Genomic DNA, 20,693 nt, shown 5'->3' with positions numbered 1-20,693 from the left:
CCCCCCCCCCAAGATATCTTGAAAATAAAATTAACAGTTATGTTTACAAGAACACCTGCCAAGGTATGAGGTTTGAATTCTGCCACTGGAAAAGTGCTCTGGAAAAGTTAGGGGCACTAAAAAGAGAGGGAATGTGGGTTCAGATTTTCATCTGCCACATGTTTATATGCTATCAGGTGAATTTCTTAACCCCCTTTGGCCTCAGTTTCTTTATGTGTAAAATGGTGCTATAATAGCTATTTTGAAGCATTATTAAAAGGAAATAGCACATGCCTAGTGCTTCAAAACAGCCCTAGCAAGAGTGCAAGGACTCAAAGGCTATTATTCTCTTTTATTTGTTCAACCTAGATATTTTTCTCCACTTACCCTTTACCTTGAAATAAGTTCAGTTTTAGAGCAAATTTATTGTTTTCAAGATTAAAGATTCGATCATTAAAAAGCATGTAGCCATTGTATTTTCTACTAGAAAGAGGATATATCTTGCTGTCATGTTTGTATTTTACAGAAGTTGATAGTTTCTGCCAAAACAGGAGTTTACTTTCTAGTTCCCTGGTAGATAGCGGTTTGATTTTTTGGGGCCTTTATGGCCATAATACTCTGATCACTGTCACCGAATTTCAAAGAAAACTCTTGTATCTCCTCCAATGCTTTATTATTGCTGTAGCTTTCAAAGGAAATCCTGGCAATGTTTCAGAAGGGAGAGTTGTTGAGAGTTGTGTGTGGTGATTAAAACTTTACTTTGTATTTCAAAGGTACTAATTATTTTCTGAAGCCCATGGCCCAAATGAAGAGTATAATATGAAAAGGATATTTCATTTCCATCTAAAAGTGGTGATAAAATTATGGACTTTTTCATTCTCTTAATTCTCTTTTCTTTGATTTTCATTTTTCTTTATTTCCCATATTTTCATGTTTTAGTCTGTTTCTTCATTCGACATTTAAATAATTATATTATACACCAATGACTGCTGGGCAGCTAGGATGCTGTAAATATCATGAGGACAGGAATTGTGTTTGTTAAAACCTCTGTCATGTGCCTGAGACACCAGCCATCCAAAAAAAAATTTCTAAATTTACAAATAAATGAAAGATGGAACGAATAAATAATGCCAAATAAAACATGGCCATGAACTTCAAGTAACTTGAATATGTACTGAGCTTTCTTTCTTCTTCTTTTTTTTTTTTTAAAAAAAAAGGTATTGTAAAGGACTTAAGTAATTAATACCTGCTGTATTTACGGAAGACTGTATTTTACCTGGTCTTATTTTTAAGTAAAATGAATTAATTAATTTCTCTTCTTATTATCTTTAAATATAATAACCCCCCCCCCCATTTATATCTCCTGTTTATATTTCCTATGACCCAGGGGTACTTGATATTTTTGTCCTAGTTCAGCTATTTCAGTTTGAATATCTGTAAGCATCACCAGTTACTAAACCCAATTTATTATGTAAGCAGAAAGACTGTTTAATCAGGGGAAAAATTGTGAAACAACTCGTCTTAAGTAACATGTTAAGTCCTCATTACATAGGGTTCCTTAGAATTTCCTCTATAGTTTTGTTCTTTTATTGACAGGAAAACATTTTTAAAATTATTTTTAAACACTAACATCATTAGAGAAATAGGAATTTTTATAATTAGTACGTGTGTGTATATATATATAGTAATAAAATAATTAGGAAATAATTATATGGTGTTTTATGGTGCCTTTTATGCCTAATATATAATTTAATCCTTACCACAATGATGTGAAGCAAGTATCTATCTCCATTTTATAGTTGATAGCACTGAGGTTACAGGGCCCAAGTGGCTTTTCCAAGGATAGAGACGAGTATGTTTCAGAATTAGAACTCAAACCCCATTCTTCTAAGGCCATAACTACTACTTTGAAAATAATTCACAGCAGGCATAGTATCAACAGGAACAGAAGCAAACTGAGAAACCTTGGGTTAATGTTTAAGGAATATTGAACTACTAAATGCTCGTTCAGGGACGAAGTGTAATGGCACATAACTATTTTGCTGTCAATTGCTAAAGCCCGAGGCTGGGGGTGGAAGGATCTACCCCAGGGCCGCCTTCAGCTGATAGCATCAGATGTTTGACCACTGAGGACATTACAGCTGGCTGACATCATCGCAACAAACAGACATGGAAAGTTTGTCTACAGCCACTGATGCCACCAGGGCAGCCAGGACTCCTGGGAGACGGCACAATGGTTTCTCATCTCCTCCCATGGCCTTGCTGTAGAGTCTCAAACAAATTCTGTCATTGCTTTTATGCAGATTGTTATAATTCGCTTGAATAGTGAAGTGTTATGAGGAAAAAACTAAGTATTCAACTATATTAGTATAGAACAACTTTAGTAAATATTGCTTGATTTTTATCTGAGGTGCATGTATCTTTAGCACTACATTTTTACGTAATGCTTCCTTACTCTTTCTCGGAACACATAGGTATTATGCTGTTTTTATTTCCAGTAACCATTATCTGCTGCCATTTTACGCATGAGAAAATTAAGGCCCAAGGAAGGCAGACTCTATGCCAGGGCCACCAAGCAGAATGGACCTGGACTGACCTTAATTGATTATTTAATCACATTTAAGCTTTTTTTTTTCTGTCTTTTTTATTACACACTACACATGCTTTTTATTTTTATAATTTTATACATACAGAAATGCTCATTACAGGAAGATTAGAAAAAAGACAAATTAAAGTCATCTGAAGTTTCACGTTCTTGTAATATTTTGGTGTTCATCCTTTGAGATGTTTCCCAATATGCACACATAAATGATAGGGTGAACAAGTGAAATTTGCTAACTTTCTTGATTGATTTAATAATATTTAATGAGTATGTTTTATTTAAATGATATACATCTATATTATCATTTTTATGAATGTAGCATGTCACTGTGTGGGTTCTCCTGGGTGCCTTTTTACTTCTAAACCCAAGCTTTCATAGCTACCCAGCTCATGGTCAGAAGCCATTCACATGTAATCTGTGATGGTGTGTTTTTAAAAGGGATCCAATCTGATAGCAGCAGTGATAGTTATGAGGCTCTTGTCTGGTGAGTGTCCTAGCCATATACCAAAGAGATCTATTCAAGGGACTTAACCACACCAGAGAAGGGTCTGGCACTGGAGAAAGATATTGACAAGAACGTACCAAGGATCAAAGCTTCTTGATCATAGTTTGATGGGTAATTGAGGTGAGAACTAGGACCCAGGAAAGACAGCTCCCCTAGTAAAGGGACCAGACTTCATATACACTGGATGAAGGTGAAGCATCTGCATTCTCTGGGAAAAGTGAAGGATTCAGGGCATCTCGAAATGGAACACTTGATATGGTCTGCACTGTAGGAAAGTCTTCTCTGTCTCAGTCCATGAGATAGATCACACCAAATATCTTTATCTTCTCTTGAAGGCTCTGCCATTCAGTCTTTTATAGGAGAAGTTCTCAGCCCTGGTTCCCATTAGATTCTCACCAGGGGAGATTTTAAAAATACTAACTGCTATGCCCAAAGATGCTGACTTAATTGCTCTGGGGAGGAGGGGGCAACATAAATATTTTTTAAATGCTCATGTGATTCTAATACACAGCCAAAGTTGAGATTCATGGCCTTGCAGGTACCTTTCACTTTGTATAAAAGAAGGTTGGCAGGAAACTTTTTATTGAGTCAAGTTTTTGTACTAAGAATTATATTTTCCACAGTTTCAGAGATTTAAATGTTTCTAAGTTATCCCAATATTGAACCTTTTCTAAAAAAATAATCATATTCTGCTTTCATAAATAAATCTGATTTTAAAAAAGATCTGGCTTTCCTTAAATAAAAGTAGAATTCTTATTGCTTTATATATTCATTTATTCTTCACGATAATTTATTTTGTTAATCATCTGTATTCCCCTGCTAGAATAAGCTTGGTGAGGGCAGGAATTTTTAATTGTTTTGTATATTGTTATAACTTCGGTGTCGAGAATGCCTGGTACAGAGTAGGTACTCAATAAATATTTATTAACATTTTTTGACACTCCGTTTGACATGCAAATCATGATTCATATTCCCAAGAAGCTTATGATCTATTGAAAAGTACAGATGTGGAACTTAAGTACAGTGAAGTATTTCTATAAGGGTCTGCTTTGGCAACTTCCCATTTACAATATTTTAAATAATGTTGAGGCCTCAAAAAGCAAGTGTAAAAAAAACCTTCTTTGCTATTATTTACTTTTTTCCTCCTGGGAAGTAACATGATATAGTATAAAAACTAAGGAGCCCATAGGCTCCAAACAAATGCAGATTTTGATCAGTTGCTAATTGACCTGGAGAAAGTGTTTAACCCTTTGAGTGTCTTCTCATCTCTAAAATCATACAGTTGAATGAGTTGACTCTTTTTAGCTCTTACTTTTAATGAAATTTCTGTTATTACATCCTACCATTATGTGAGCCTATTTTTAAGTGACTTGCTTTTTCCTTTTGTTGTTCTATAATTCTTGAATTTTTATTCAGTTTGATTTGTACTTTTGTCATTTCCTATGTTGTTACTGGCACATTCACTCTTTTAATCCATTTACCAAGGTCACTTTAAAAAATGTCCCTGTCGGCGTTAGTAGCCACTTTGTCCAACCAGATGTCAAACGCTACCCTACTGTGCATGCTCATCACATATGCACAAAAATCACTAATAATTCTGAATGATTCTGCATGTAGAACTGATGTAGTGTACTTAAAGATTCTACACAAGGGGTACACTCAGTCCGGCATTAAAAGAAGCTCTGTCTCTAAGTCCTAGGAGATTACAGACTTACTGAGTTGCTTTGCAAACCTAAATCCATGTGGAATACTTAGATGCGAAGTCCTGAGATGATGAATTTTTTATACTGTATTTATTTGTCAAGTATTTATTGACAACCTACTACCACACTCTAGTGGAAAATGAAATTTGCTCTAGGAGTCTAAGACCCGATCCCAGCCTCTAAATGGCTCGTATTCTCTTGGGGGAAGGACCAGCAGTGGCAGAGAGAATTACCAGGAAGCAAGCACACTTTGATTTCCTTCACCTTAGATGGCCCACAAAGAGGACAGCCTTGCCTCTGAATAGCTTCTAGTGACCTTGAGACAAATTTTCTCTCATTTTAATGCTATTGCCAGAATATTGCAATAACCAGATCATTTGACATCCCCAGCTTAATATACCATACGGATTCAGGTACCAAGTATCCACAGCTGCACGGTTTGCACATATACCTTGTGGTGCTAGGTCTTTATTGAACAAATAGCATTGGCCTAGTGAAGATGCCTTCTAAGCACTTCTTTGGGCAGAAAATGTACTATCTTATAGAGCATTTATTGGTACTAATGGGAAATTATAAAACATTTCTTACTGAGTCAGTCTGAAAAATATTGCTTATGTCCAGGGTTAATATCTGCTAATTTGCAACAATAAAACTTTATGAGTCATTTACAAGAGGCCTCCTTTCTGAAGTCCTGGTGCTACTGTGCTCATTGATTAATTCTCATGTGTAATGTTTGTTAAATATTTTAAAGATCACCATCTTCCCACTTAAACCTGTATGTAAACTATGAAAATTTATCTTACTTATTCCAAGTTCTAGCCTCAGGACCTTTGTACTTGCTCTTTTCTCTGCCTGGAACATTTCTTTTTCAGTTATTATGACTTGCTACTTCAAATGCTATCTATCTATCTACACACATATGTATGTATATACATACACACACATACTCTATTTTCTCTCTCATATATATGTGTATATATACATGTATTCCAAATATATCTTCTCTCTCTCCATACACACACACACACACATACACACGCACACATCTGTATATAGATATACAAATTTTTTTGGAAGGGGATCATTTGTTTATTACCTGTTATCCTCTCTTCACCAAACTAAAATTAAATTCCTAGAAAACAGATTATAGCTCATAGTAAAACAGGTTATAGCACATAGTAGGCAGTAAACATGTGTAACAATTATATATATATATATACACATATATATATGTGCAATAAATGTGGTACAGATCTATACGTGTGTGCAGGAGTAGAGGGTGTGTCAGGTGTAGACATCAGAGTTCAGCTCGGTATGGACTTCAGATAGTCATTCCATGTGATAAGCATGTAAGTAGCTAGTGATTATGGCAAACTACTTCCTTTAATTCCAACATATCAACCCTAACGAGTAACAGGTAGGCAATGACCTTTATACAATTTTTAAGAATTTCTGAATATCCATGTATTTAATCATTTTAATACTACACTTAAAATCTCTATGTCGTGTCAGCTTCCCTTATAAAGGAAAGAATGTTCTTTTTCCCCTTAATTTTTTATATTCCATCCCTACCTCAAAGTCTACTTTAAATGATTCCTCTATTGTGGGATTTTTTTCAACAAATTCATATTTTGTTTCACTTATTTTGAACTCAGTCTAGTACATGAAGACATTAATATAATAATGATAATATTAATAAGAGCAAATATAGCTCTTACTATATATCAGGCACTGTTCTACACTATTTGTATGAATTAGCTCAGTTGATTCTCACAATAATCCTACAGTATAAGTCTTATTATTATAACGTACTTCTCAAGCATGAAACCTGAGATGCAGAGAGGTTAGGTAAGTTGCTGAAGGTCACACAGCTTGTAAGTGATGAACTCGGATTCTAAACTCAGGCAGTCTAACTTCAGAGTCTATATTTTACCTCGCTAATTGTTTCGTTAAAAAAAAAAAAAACTGTTATAAGGATTTTAAGTCCTTTTTGAGCTACAAAATAATCTTAAGAACTCTAGAAATGTTTAAGAACTCTGTGAAAGTATACAGAAGAAAATCCTCAAGAATCATTTAACGTGGTCTATGTAATCAAGTAGATTACAAAACTAAAATAAACTTTATGATAATGGTGATGGTCAGAAAATGTTGAAGAAAGAGGAGGATGATTGACAATAGAAAGAATTCAATTCTATATGACTAACCAAAAAGAAATTTAGGAAGTAAATAAACAGTAAACTATAATCAACAAGATATTTTAGACCATGAAACATCTAAGCACATTAATGTAAAATATTGGGAACAAGAATTCGCACAGAATAAATTAAAAATATGTTATTAATAACTATTAAGAGCTGCTAGAACTGCATGTGTTAGAGGGAATAAATCCAGCATACTTGGAATCGTAAATTCTAACTTGATTTATATACTATTCGACAGCCACAACACAGCGACTTACCCAAATTTGCATGATTATCAGAATCACTTGGTGTGTTTATTAAAACTTCGGAATCCTAGACTGCTTCTCTAGCAATCAGTTCTGGACTAGAAGCAGTTTACCTTCTGGCAAATATTTGGCAATATGTGGAGATATTTTTGGTTTTCATTATGGAGAGATAGGGGTGGGTGCTACTGGCATCTAATGGGTAGAAGCCAGGGATGCTGTGAAATATCTTAACATGCACAGGGCAGACCCCTACAATAGTGATTTATCTGGCTCAAAATGTCAATATTGCCAAAATTGAGAAACTCCGATCTGGAGATTCTGATTTTGTGTCTGCTCTAGGGCCTAGAAATAGATATTTCTATCCAAAGATCCAGGTTATTCTTATAAAGGCTTTAGGAGCTTGAAGATACCAGTAGAAGCTGGATTTGTTGAAAAACATCCCATTGAAGAGGGAACGCCTAAAGTAGGCTTTAAGGTAGGGATGTAATATAAACAAATGAAAGGGAAAGGGAAGAACATTCTATTAGAACAAATCACTCTCAGTAGGGCTAAAGACAGGCTACACAGTAACATTGGGCTGGCAATACACAGTGAGAAGCAATCTAAAGGCAACTCCCACTTTCTACATGAAAGACCAACTCTGCTTTATGGAATGGAACTGCATTTTCCTATCTTAGTCCTTATCTGTTGTAATGAACTTTCCGATATACCTTTCTGATTCGTTTTGTATCCTCTGATAAAAAAATAAATTAGGGTAGCTCATGTTTATGCCTATTTTTGTTTTAATAATTTCTTTCATAAAATTCCAACATATAAAGAGAGTGAGAACAAAGTTTTATCAGATGCTTCATCTCCAACTCTACTTGACTCATTAACCGCATGAGTTTCATGCTAATAATAGAATTAATGGGTGGTTTAAATGAAATTGTACATGTAAAGAAAGTAATTCGCCACCAGGTATATAGGAAGCACTCGGTAAATATCAGCTGCTATTTACTATTATTTACTATATTTTTTAATTAAAGTAACATTTATCTGTCATAATATTTATGCCACTAAATGAATAGAAAAAAGTGAAGTTAAGGTTTAAGATAATTGGTATCTTATATCAAACTTAACAACTGTTTATTTTATATTTTGTTTTGATTGGAGAGAATTGAGAAAATTCAGCTTTATAGAAATGAGTATTTGTAAATGGCCCCAGGTTGTAAACTGCTTGCCCTCATGTCTCAAGATTTTTTTTTAATTCTTGAGACCAACACAAAATAATCCATATAGCAGGTTAATGTTGTGATGGCCTCTACTATTTAAGATAAGATAATGCATTTGAGTGTGCAAGTTGTTTTCTAAATACAAATTCATTATGTTGGTATTTGAGTTCAATTATGTAAATATAGAAAATATATACCACAATATTTATAGGCAGTCCTTATATTAACTAGACCGATGTCCAAGATTCCTTGGAACATAGCTTGAAAAAAACATCTGGCTAAGACTAGAATATATTTCTAGATGAGTGTGTTATGCAGTACAGAGTGAAGAAGCTCACTCTAGTCCAGATAGAGTACATTTATTGTTTTCTTGATTGGGGAGCCTGATGCATGGATAGATATAGTAAGTTAGCCTGGAATGGTCTTCTCATCATAAATCATCTTGGCTCTTTCAAGATATTTGCAAATTAATTGTTTGACGATGCATTCCGGTGTCCTCCCAAACACTAGAGTTGGAGTGAGTACATCTTCGTTTACAAGACACATCTGAACCCCTTCCTTTATAAAAGATGGACATTACATTGTCTCCTACTGATTCAGTGCTTTGGAACTAATTTCAGAATTAGCTCTTTTGTAGTTGTTGCCGTTCATATTTACTTCTTTCCCAGTAATAATACATTGGCTGCTTGCCTGGCCTATCAGCTGGTGTATGAGAAACGAATTTAAGCTAATTTTAAATCATAGCCTAAGATAAACATTATTAATAAGATAAATCTCCTGGGGATGGAAAGAGATGAGATGTACAGAGCAAACAGTGATGACAACAACAAAGGGAAAATGAAAAGTCAAATTAGATTCTTAGGACTGGTTAGACTTTTTAGTTATTAGTCCCCATTATTTTTATTAAGCATCTACTATATGCCATGTATCTTAATAGTGATCAGAAAGGCCTCACAGACCTTCTATTTTAGATAGACCATGAACAAGATAAATCAGAAAAAAACACATATTGAGTAATATAAATCAACATCAAAGGAAAAAATAAACCAGGAAGATGGATAGAATGTGTCTGGAGTAGTTGGGAAGGTCTCACTAGGTATATGACATTTGAGTAAATAAGTGGTTAAAAGGGCAAGCCATGTGGCCATCTGGCAGAAGAGCCTTCTAGTAAGGGGAAGCGGCAGGTGCAAAAACTTTAGGGCAGGAGAATGCAGGAGAATGCCTGACATTTTTGTCAAGAGAATGCCTGAAATTTTTGTGGACTAGTGCAGAGGTCAGAATGATTGGAAAGGATTCAGATGGATAAACGGGGGTGTTGACAGGGTTAGAAGATGTGGGTCTCATATAGAACAACCAACCATACATTTTGGCCTGCAACAGACCCAGTTAAGGCCTGAGTTATTGATTATGTATAGTACCCCTTCCCACTCTCAGAAGCGCTTGGCTTGGAAGATACATTTTCTGATAAGCCTAAGCTTGTAGGTCACTCTGAGCAGTTTGAATTTAGTCTTAGAGATATGGGAAGCCATGGAGAGTTTGGTCATAAGAGGGCCAAGGTATGACTTAGGTTTTATCAGGATCACTTAGTCTTCTGCATTGATAATGGACTGTTGGGATGGGTGGCAAGTAGCAAGAGTGAAAATAGGGAAGCCAGTTAGAAACCTACAGGAGTATCATTCTGCCATGCATAATGTAGTCAGAGCTGGGTTATTTCACTTGAGGCCACGTGGTGAAAATGGGACTGGGATCAACCCTCCCGGCTTCCTGTCTGGTGTTCTTTTCACAGTGCCCAGTTTCTCTCTTAGTTTAAACCTGTGGACCTATTTTGAGAAATAGACAGAAAATACCCCAACCCCTTTGTCCCTGAAATAGCTCATTTTGAGTGCATTAGCCAGGATTTTTTCAGACCTTTCTCTTGAACCTCTGTTTTTATACTTTCAGCTCCTGTAACCTCTTCAGAGTAATACACTCCACATGTTCAGTACATGCTTATTAGCTCATGAGTGTGTGATATATGCTAATAAGTTAGAATGGAGTCTAAGTACAGATGTGAATGTACATTTATGGCTACTTAAATAGGAGCATAAATATTAACAGGAATTAAATAGACTCCCATAGGTCTAAATACATCCATGGGTATATTTATTTTCACTTGATTCTTATTTTATTTTTATGGGGATTATCTTTAGTTTTTGATCATTGGTTTCCTTATAGTGGGTAACTGGAAGGAAAATACAGGTGTCGATTATACACTCATATAGTCAACTACAGTGAAATATGTGAGGCTATACTTAAGAGATTGAGATATATATGTGCATACATTCTGTTTTAAAAATGTGTACTTTAGATGCAAACGTATGTGTGTTTAGGGGATAAGGTATGTTATGTATAGGTGCATTTACATATACGCTATTTTAAGTAGCCTATTTGTCCATAGAGAGTTACAGATAGTGAAGTTAAATTCTGTATTCTTTCTACTAGCCTGTGCATCACTACTACCTTAAATTCCAGTATCTTTGGCATTCCGCAAGGCAAATACTTGTCGCATAATGTGCTTATTTTATCTCTCCTGGGAATAAAATAGGGGAATAAGCTAGCTCTCAGGGCATTTGTAAGAAATGAATAGATACAAAAGTATTTTATAAGAAATGTGTGATATAAGGTGGTCCTTATCATCTTTATTATTTTTCTGTTGTATATATATGCTTGAGATTTATTATGTCATTTTTTTTTCTACCTTCAAGTGCTCATCTCTTTTTAAAAACTATTCCATATGCTGAACAAAAAGATAGTGGGGTATTTTGGGAACTTTTCTTATTGAATGGGGTACAAGTTGGCATCTTATAAGAAGTGCCATACAGGAATTCTGCTCATTTCTTTTGGGGCATGCAAAGGTAGGCAGACACATTGTTGGCGCTCATGCCCGGGTTTAAGAGAAGCAAGAAAAAACAAAACAAAACACAGTGGATTATAGAGCATTCAAGGAGAGAAAAGAAAAAAGGGGAAGAAAGAGAAAGAGAGTTGTTTAAAAGTGGGTATTCAAAACATTTAATGACCTTTTCAACAAAGGCTCAGACCACTGATTGGACAGGTAAAATAAACAATCAGTGAAGTGATATCTATCTTGATTAAAATGGTTTAAAGAAAAAAACTGAAAACCTAAAATTCTATTTTAGTGGTATATTCCAAATTATTTTTTATTTCATTTCAGAAAAAAAACCATTTTTTTAATTTTAAATTTAGCTTCTCATAAATCTTGACTCAAACTTTATATATCAAAAGCAAATTTATACATGCAAAAGTTTTTTGCCTTTTTGTGCAACTGAGGTACATAACTTTATGTGTGGACACATTCAGGAAAGGGACTTGTATGATCAATTGCATTCCTTACTTGAACCCCTGAACTTATCATAAAAGTCACTTTCTCATTTATTTATTTTAATTTCTGGTGGGGTCTAGTGGAACAAATAATCCAAAATAATAGACGATCCCAAAATGCATTTATATTTGGCTTCAGAATACATTACCAGATGTTACTTTAGCAAATTTCTCTTCCAAATTAGGCATCACTTGAAGTAGAAGTTAATTTAGTCTTTCATTAGCTACTTCCAAATCAGCCAGATACAGCAAGGAGTTAGCCCAAAGCATGCTGGGTAGTTGGAAGGAAGCTGGCCCAGTGCAAGAAGACAAGAAGTCAGTTCAAAGAATGAAATTCAAATACAGGTAATCGAGATGGGCATATATATGACATATACACTGAAAATGTTTATTGACTATCTTCTTGAAGAATTCCAAGGCCTTTATCAACTCTTTATCTTCCTCTTACTCATGAGTGCAGAGAAAAAAAAAAATCTGTAAAAGGGATTAAGCAGATAATAACTTGAAATTCTATATAGAATAAAAAAGAGGTTCAGAGAGGTTAAGTGACCTCTCACACAGATTAATCTCTGAGTAAACACCACCTAAGATACTGAAACTGATTAATGAATCATAAGAAGACCCCACTGTTTCCTTCTTATTGATGATTTGAATAATGAGGAAGCAAGAATTCTCCTGGCCTAATTCACATTAAGAGAGCTAAGATAATGAAGCCGTGATTAAATGGCTATTAAACTATTTTTATCAAACAGAGATCAAGCAAGTGTGAGAATCTAGGGACGCAGAGCGTAATTGCAATTCCACAAGATGTAGAAAACATTACTATCATAAGCAGGGCACGGTCCTTTCGTAATAGCCTGCATTTAGAAATCTTGGGGATACCACATGCAGTTTTCTCTCTGGGTTTCTCCTTTCAGGTGTCCGTTAGCATTTCAAAGGCCCTCATCTCCTACTTAATTTAGTGGATTTATTCACTCTGTGTGCAGTGGGGTGAGTGGAATGCCCCAGGATGGGTAACCAGTCGGAGTATCCTAGTGGCAAAGCCAGAGGGCCCACATATTACACACTAGATTCCAAATTTCAATTTCGAGGTGACTCTGGGTACTGAAGAGGCAGAATTTACCTTCCTTCAACTGTGCCTTTTGCATTATAGCACAATTAGTACAGGTCATATGGGGACCCAGCAGTCCCAAAAGGCAGTCATGAGCCTTCTGATTCTGTTGACTGTTCCGAACTCTCATTTATTAAGGACAGGGCATTGCTTTGGAATTGTTGCATATTCTAAATTTTGGGTTGTTCGTATACATGCATGTGTCTCATCGTCACTAAAAATTTTTTACACCTTGAGTGAGTTTTTGTCAATGTGCCTTCTTTGTTCCTGGGGAGGCCTTAGAGAATGAAGTGTTATAGTCACAAGGACCTTTATTTAGGTCGGAAGAATATCTGTGGACTTGCACTGTGTAAGGAGAGCCCAAGGTTGCAACCCTCCTTGGGAAGTGCTGCTTGATAACCACAGAGCTCAAGGGTGGAAATGCCTCTTGGCCTAGTTTCTACCTTCACTTGTACCCCGTGCTACTGGGTGCAAGGCTGAGTCTAGTTTGCGTAGCTATAGATCGCTACCCAATTGGTGATCTGTTCTCTCTTTCTCAGCTCACTGCTTTTCTTCTTTTTTAACTTCCTTATAGCTAATAAGTATATTTTTGTAAAAGCAGTCATTTCAAACGTCTAGAAAGCAGTATCAGAGCCGTGTCTTTGAAAGGTTACCTTGTCATGTCACTGACCAATGTGTCTCCATGTCCTGTCACCTGTGAACAGACATGTGTTACTAGGCCAGTGTGCTTCCTCTGCAGTGACTTTGATTTATTTGCTCTGTAAATTGGGACTGAAGCAATAATGGAAAGTGACATTAATTGTTTAACGGTCCTTTTTGGTCGCATCCATTGCCTTCTCTGGGGGGGCGTTTGATTGTTGAAACTCATGGTGAACTAATTGAAATTGCCACGCGAGGGGCAGTGTCCACTCAGGTTTATGTATCAGGATATCTGTTGAGCTTCAACACAGAAGTGTCATTGGTAAATATTAAACTTTCTCCCCAGCCTTCTATTATTAAAGAAAACACACAAAATTTAAAATAATAACATTCTTTTCTTCCTTAATTTAAAAACAGCTTTTTGAAAATAATTGGTCTAGGAGCTCCTCTTGGACTCAACTGCATATAGGGAGGATCATTAAAAGATTTAAAATGTTTTTAACAGACACTGACTATATATGATGATTATAGTCCAACTGGTCCATACAAGTTGATTACCAGCCTGCTTTTCCTACAGACCCCAGCACACACGTATGCCCACATATCTGCACACTCACTCACGTTCACACACATACAAAAACACGGTGGCAATCTCCCATCCAATAACTCCCCTCCTCCCATTTTGACTCCAGTAAAGAGGAGAATTAAAAGAGTTGGTGGTTTAATCAGATCTTATAAATTAATTATTATCAGGTTCCAAGATTTCTGCCATTGTATTTGGCGTACATTTGCTCAGGCTTATTAAAGAAATTGAGAAAAAACTAGTTAATTTAAGTGTTCTTTGTCATTTTTACTTGACTGGAATTATTGCAGTTTGTTTACACTAGGGATGAAACTAAGGCGCTATTGTGTTATGTGATTGAAAGCAAATAGAGGCTTGTAGTATTGCTGAGAATCCAAACAAAATTTAAATCGGGGTAAACAAAATTGCTCATTTACTGGTAAACATTCTTAACTAATATTCTTGAGCTATTTTTAAACTTGAAATAAGCCTTTATGAAAAGTGGGATACCTGGGAAAAAGTACAGTTTACTGAAAGTGTATGTGTGTGTGTGTGTGTGTGTGCACGCGTGCACGTGCTTGAGATATTTCAAAATTATTTCTAATAAATAACATGAAGATACTTATATTAATATAAATTTCATGATTTGGGAGACATTTAAAATCATATATATTTAATTTAATTATAATTTTTATTCAGAACAGTTTCATAACCTGACTTGGTGTTTTGATATGTGAGGGAATCTAATTAAAAAAAAAAAAAGCTATTGGAATCTTTGGATACCAAATTATGATCCTTGACAGCATATAAAGAAAAATCATTTCAGTATCTTTATTATTAAAATCACATGGACATTGTCCAGAAGAATTGAAGGGAAGAGAGGGACACCTTTAAGGTTTTATGACTGAACTGAGCCATTTGAATTTTAAGGAATTGGTCAGTTTATGGAAGGAAGTGGTGCCATTTTGAAGTTAATGTTTTTTTTCCTTCTGATTACGAATTAGTCTTAAAACTTATACGTTGTCACTCCATTCTGTGTACCTCAAATCACTTGACTCACAATGTCAATTCCAGGGGCATTAGGGAGATGCAGTATGCAAGTGTTAAAAAAATGCCCAGTAAAGCCCTCTTTGAGTACCAAACAGCTCGTCTTGACTTCTTGAATCCTAAAGAGAAAGAAATCTGTAGTTTTCCTCCTGGAATAGAGGCTGATCAGTGATGAGGGAAAACAATTTTTATGTGGAAATAGAATGGATACGTGATAAAGGCCTGCCTAATTTCTCTAGTAATACAATTTGATTTTCTGATTAGCTGTCTTATTCTGTGATTCTTGTAATTTTGTCAGGTCAATTAACTGGAGTTCAGTCCTAGAGAGAAAGGAAGTGTGGGCACTGCTAGCTTCATTAGATGTCAGCAGCTTAGGTGCATTTTGTAATAGAATCTGTGTGGGATAATTTAGCTATTGTTAATGTCATAGTGTAGAGAACTTTAAAAAAAGACATGTGAAGCAGGTCATTGGACAAAGAATACGAAGTGCTAAAAGAAGGAAAATAAACCGATATACACAACAATTTTCTAGGAAATAAATGCAGAACGATGAATTATTCAGCAAGTAATCGATGACCATGCTGTGTGCCCAGCATTGGTCACTCAGGTGCATGAAATATAGCACATTGCACAATAAGCAAGGTGCATAAGCTTGAAAGTTTTTCTATAGACTACTGAAATAAATAATACCTTGTACAGTAAATTGTTTACAGGTTCTTCTCTTCCACTAGAGTATTATTTGAGGGGCAGAGTTTTGTCTTATTTCTCTTTGTACCTTCAACACCTAGCATGGCCCTAACATGGAGTAAGTGTTCAAAAATATTTGTGGAATGAATAAGTAAAGATTAGTTTTCCAAGTATGTGTTAGTGACAATGAGTGTGGGAGGTGGGAAGATGAGTTAGAATATGTTTGCAGAAGCCCCCGTTAGAAGTGACGTTGAACTGGAGTAGTGCCCTTGGCCATGAGAAATGAATACCTTTAATAGACATTACAAAGTAAACCTCTAAGTAGTGACTGACTAGAGAAAGAGGACACAAGGTAGTTCCAGAGTTATGGTCTGAAGAATTGTAACTCATACATGAGAAGTCAAGAGAAATATCAGTTTTGTCATCAGAGTTCTTGAAGTCTGGATTTTGGAGATGAGGGAGCTATTCTCAAGTATAAAATATCCAATAGGTAGTTATAGATTTATGACTAAAGTTGGGCAAGTTGTCAGAGAGAGAAATAAATGACTATGGAGTGTTCAGTGATAAAATTATAATTGAAATCATGAAAGTATATAGTTTCTCTTGGTAGAGTTTGTTTCCAGTAGTATTCAAATAAGAGGGTTCTAACATTTTGCCAGTTATGCTCCATAGGAGATTGAAACACTGTATGTGAAGATGAAATAGATGATGATTAAAATCCTCTCAAATCCTGAGATTCTCTAAATCATCTCTTTTAGTTGGGGAAACAAGACAAACAGGTGGAACATGACTGTGAACAAGACAGAATCATATACAGCAGTTTTAAGCACTGACATAAATTGCTAAGTCGGATAGCTCAGCAATCAGAGATTGGTACAGTAGAGATATTAATTGATTGTGTGTTTCAGACCAAAAGTGAAATTTGGAGTTTGAGGGAGATGTGATTTTGTATTCTGGCACGGACACCCAAAATTTCACGTACAGTTTACTCATTGAGCTAAACATGTCCAACCTACACTGATTAATAGTATTGCCTATCTCCCAGAGTCAACTCACTCACGTCTTCGTCTGTTTTTCTGTTTTTGCAGAAGATAGATGAAGAGAATGAGGCGAACTTGCTAGCAGTCCTCACAGAGACACTGGACAGTCTCCCTGTGGATGAAGACGGATTGCCCTCATTTGATGCACTGACAGATGGAGATGTGACCACCGAGAATGAGGCTAGTCCTTCCTCCATGCCTGACGGCACCCCTCCGCCTCAGGAGGCAGAAGAGCCGTCTCTAGTAAGAACCCTTCCTACTGTTTAACAGGAATTGGAGTTGCCTCTGGCTACCCGCTGCATGGGTATGATGTAGTAACAATAAGGTCTGGATTTTTGATTTAGACTGATGCCAAAACAATCCCCAAGCACACTTGGAGTTGCAGATCCTGTGATTCTATGCTTAAAAATATTGATAATACAGTCTCTCTGTGCTCTTACTGCATTTTTTAAACTATCTTTTGTGTGTATATATGTGTACTTTTATATCTTAGTATTTTTTATGTTCTTGGTAGCAATTTGGAAAGTGTAGGCAACCAAAAAGAATAGACTAAAAATTCACCTGTAATTTCAAATAACCTCAAATATATGAAATGATTGAACTCCACTCTTTTATTAAGATATAGCATCAGTCCGTTTGTGAATTTTAAATACATTCACTTTTTTTAATGATTGCATAGTATTTTATTATTTGAAGATGTCCTCGTTTATTAAGCAATCCCTATGGTTGGATATTTAGTCATTTTCTCCTATTTTTTACTGTCATAAATTGTATACTAACTGACATAGTTATAGTTTTATTCTTATGAATACAATTCTAGAAATAAAATGTAGATCAAGGAGTATATAATATTTTAAGCCTTTGAATCCATAATTGTTATGAAGATTGAAAAATTATAGCACATTTGCAACCTAAGGTTCCTAAATTTATGGTAGACAATGAAGGGTGAGTTTGTTGGTAGTAAAGAGTGAATTTTCTTTTCAGTGCAGTGCTTGACCGGAATTTTATTAATTCTAAGACACAGTTTTACCTTCTCATCTGTGGTAGCCATTTGTCATTTGCAATAAATCTGACGTAAGAGCATACGATGTAAATTAGGGAATGCTATCCTCCAAACTTTAATAATGTCCTTGATGTGCCATTTAGAAGCTGTTTCTCTCCCATCTCTAAATTTTTAAATGTTAAAAGCACTCCTTGTAAACATAGAGAGGCTCTACTTTTTCTCCTGCCTTTTGAATTTTCTGATCTAGAATAAAATATCTCGTGAGTAATTGTTACTTATTCCCCAATTTCTTTATTTGTCAGTATTACTGTCTAGGACTCTGATTTCTTTACATTGACATCAGATGAGTTTTATCCACACACTTGGTTCAACTGGGAGGCATTGTTGACCTAGAGTCATACTAAGTTAAGTGTCTAATCAGGGAGGTCCTGAAAAGTCCTCGAGTCAAATGAAGAAACAGAGGTCCAGAGACAGTAAATATTTTGCTTGAGCCGGAACCCACATCTCCTGATTCTATTTACAAATCCTCTTCAGTGGCAGCCACTCTTTCATCCCAAATATTCTTTGAATCAGTAAAGTTTTATACTTGGTTGTGCAACATGATTCAAAACATCACAGAATATTTTACTTAGTGCCACTTGATTCATTTGGGTTATTGAGAGGAAATCGTCCATATATTACCTCCCTACTCCCCAAGACCTCATTTAGCAAGTCAGCTTTTCTCACGTAGTAGTGACTTGGAAGTCCTTTTAGCAAGATCCTTTTGCCTAATTTCATCTAAAAGAAAAATCAAGGCGGACAATGCTAAGTCTCAAATATAGAAAAAGGAAATACTTTCACAGTTGGCAGTGTAATGTCAAACTTTTCCTTGCTTTTTTAAAATTACCTTTCCTTTATTCCTTTTTGCTAAGATGTAATTAAAAGTGACAGAATTACTTTTTATGATCATAATTTATTTTAAGTTTGAAATTTTGATAACTTAGTCCAGTGCTTAGAAGATGCATAACTTTTTTTGCTTCTTCCCTTCTCTGATATGTTTCTAGCTTAAGAAGCTGTTACTGGCACCGGCCAACACTCAGCTAAGTTATAATGAATGCAGTGGTCTCAGTACCCAGAACCATGCAAATCATAATCACAGGATCAGAACAAACCCTGCAGTTGTTAAGGTACAGATGTAAGCTTTTTAATACAGAAGGGAAAGTAACAAAGGGTTTTTGCTTGAAGCTGTAAAGCAATCGATAGTTTTATTTATATGTGTTAATTCAGCTGGGATCCTGCAGTTGCTTCATCACGGCGAAACACATTATGAAATGCGTTTCCAAAAGCAACACTCCAGCTACTTTAAACTAGAAAATGTTCATTTACGCTTTGTCTTTGGACAGTTGGAATGGAAGTTCTACCGTCTGTTACTCCTTGCCCATTTATTAATATATGCAGTAATGTGGGCTACAATTTAATTTGCCAATAGGCTGGTATTATCTATGAGTGACTTTAAGATGCAGGATTGCCATTTTGCCAGCTGTCTAACCTGAGAAAGATTGCTCTGGAATCACTGCAAAAGATCTATCTCTGCCATTAATTGGATGGAATGCTGGCAATGACATAATTCGGTTAGCGGGCTGTATTAAACAATGTTTGTCTTGCCATTCACTGTGAGTGAAAACGGAGCGTTAAGGGGTACTTAAGAGAATTGTGAATACTGGGCTCCAGCAATCAGTGGCAAATTAAGGTTTAAACCAGCTTATTTTTTTTTTTATTCACAGTAAAGGCGCTGTAGGGTCTTGTTAGTTACATGTTGCTGAGTAAGAACATTGAAATGTAGGAGAAATGAAATAAAAAGCTGCATAAATGTCATTTAGGAATTTTAAATGTAATTTTCTTTCCTTGTTCTGCAAACAATTATTCACAGCTCATAGATCTAGTACACTTAGACTGAACACTTCATTGAAAATCCCATCTCTTCAGAAAACCTATATCCATTCTGATAAGGTTCAGTTCACTAATTTTAGCTTTCTTTATGCCTTGTTTTTAAGACCGAGAATTCATGGAGCAATAAAGCGAAGAGCATTTGTCAACAGCAAAAGCCGCAAAGACGTCCCTGCTCAGAGCTTCTCAAGTATCTGACCACAAACGATGACCCTCCTCACGCGAAACCCACAGAGACCAGGAACAGCAGCAGAGACAAATGCACCTCCAAAAAGAAGTCCCACACACAGTCACAGTCGCAACATTTACAAGGTAGGCTGGGGAGCGAAACGCACTCTGTGGGTGAGGGTGCTGGAGGCAAAGCCAACACGCACCGGGCTGACGATGCCCAAACTTCGGGCTTCCGTTCCGGTGGTGCCTGTTCCGATAGAGAAGTCAGCACTTCCTTATAGATGCGGGGGGAAAAAAATCCTTCCTTGGACACAGGTTGAACATATCCTATTCAGCTGATGTGCAGCCTAATTCACAATCACCAAAAGACACCTGAAATGTAAGCCGGGGTGAAGGGGGGTGACGTCGAAGGAGGGCATAGAGACACCAGATGAGGCGAACATGAACTCTGAAATGCTGAGATAATTGAAGTTCTGAACAAGCCAGGCTAGGCAATTTATTAAACAGCTTTGATTTTTTTCCCCTTTCAATCATGGAAAAAATGAGGCGTCGTTGATTGCTATATATACCTTAAGAAATAGTAAATAATAATTACACAGCCTCCCTTGATTATTAAGTGCATTCTTCGTTTTCTTTCTTTCTTTCTTTTTTTTTTAGAATACATATTAAGCTCACGGATTTTA

General features: G+C 35.9%; 1 protein-coding gene across 9 annotated transcripts in view; it reads left to right on the top strand.

The window, feature by feature from the left end:
- Nucleotides 1-20,693, top strand: part of PPARGC1A (PPARG coactivator 1 alpha) — a 599,446-nt gene that overhangs the window by 537,867 nt on the left and 40,886 nt on the right. For all 9 annotated transcript variants that reach the window (XM_016154829.2, XM_016154831.2, XM_036227557.1 and 6 more), the window contains 3 exons: nt 16,959-17,153; nt 18,957-19,079; nt 19,947-20,151. In XM_016154829.2, the coding sequence (XP_016010315.2) occupies nt 16,959-17,153; nt 18,957-19,079; nt 19,947-20,151 (523 nt within the window). The remainder of the gene's footprint in view (nt 1-16,958; nt 17,154-18,956; nt 19,080-19,946; nt 20,152-20,693) is intronic.

Source organism: Rousettus aegyptiacus, unplaced genomic scaffold (genome assembly GCF_014176215.1).
Source record: "Rousettus aegyptiacus isolate mRouAeg1 unplaced genomic scaffold, mRouAeg1.p scaffold_m13_p_10, whole genome shotgun sequence".
NCBI lineage: Eukaryota > Metazoa > Chordata > Mammalia > Chiroptera > Pteropodidae > Rousettus > Rousettus aegyptiacus.
The sequence above is the reverse complement of the archived record's forward strand: the minus strand, read 5'-3'. Positions and strand labels throughout refer to the sequence as shown.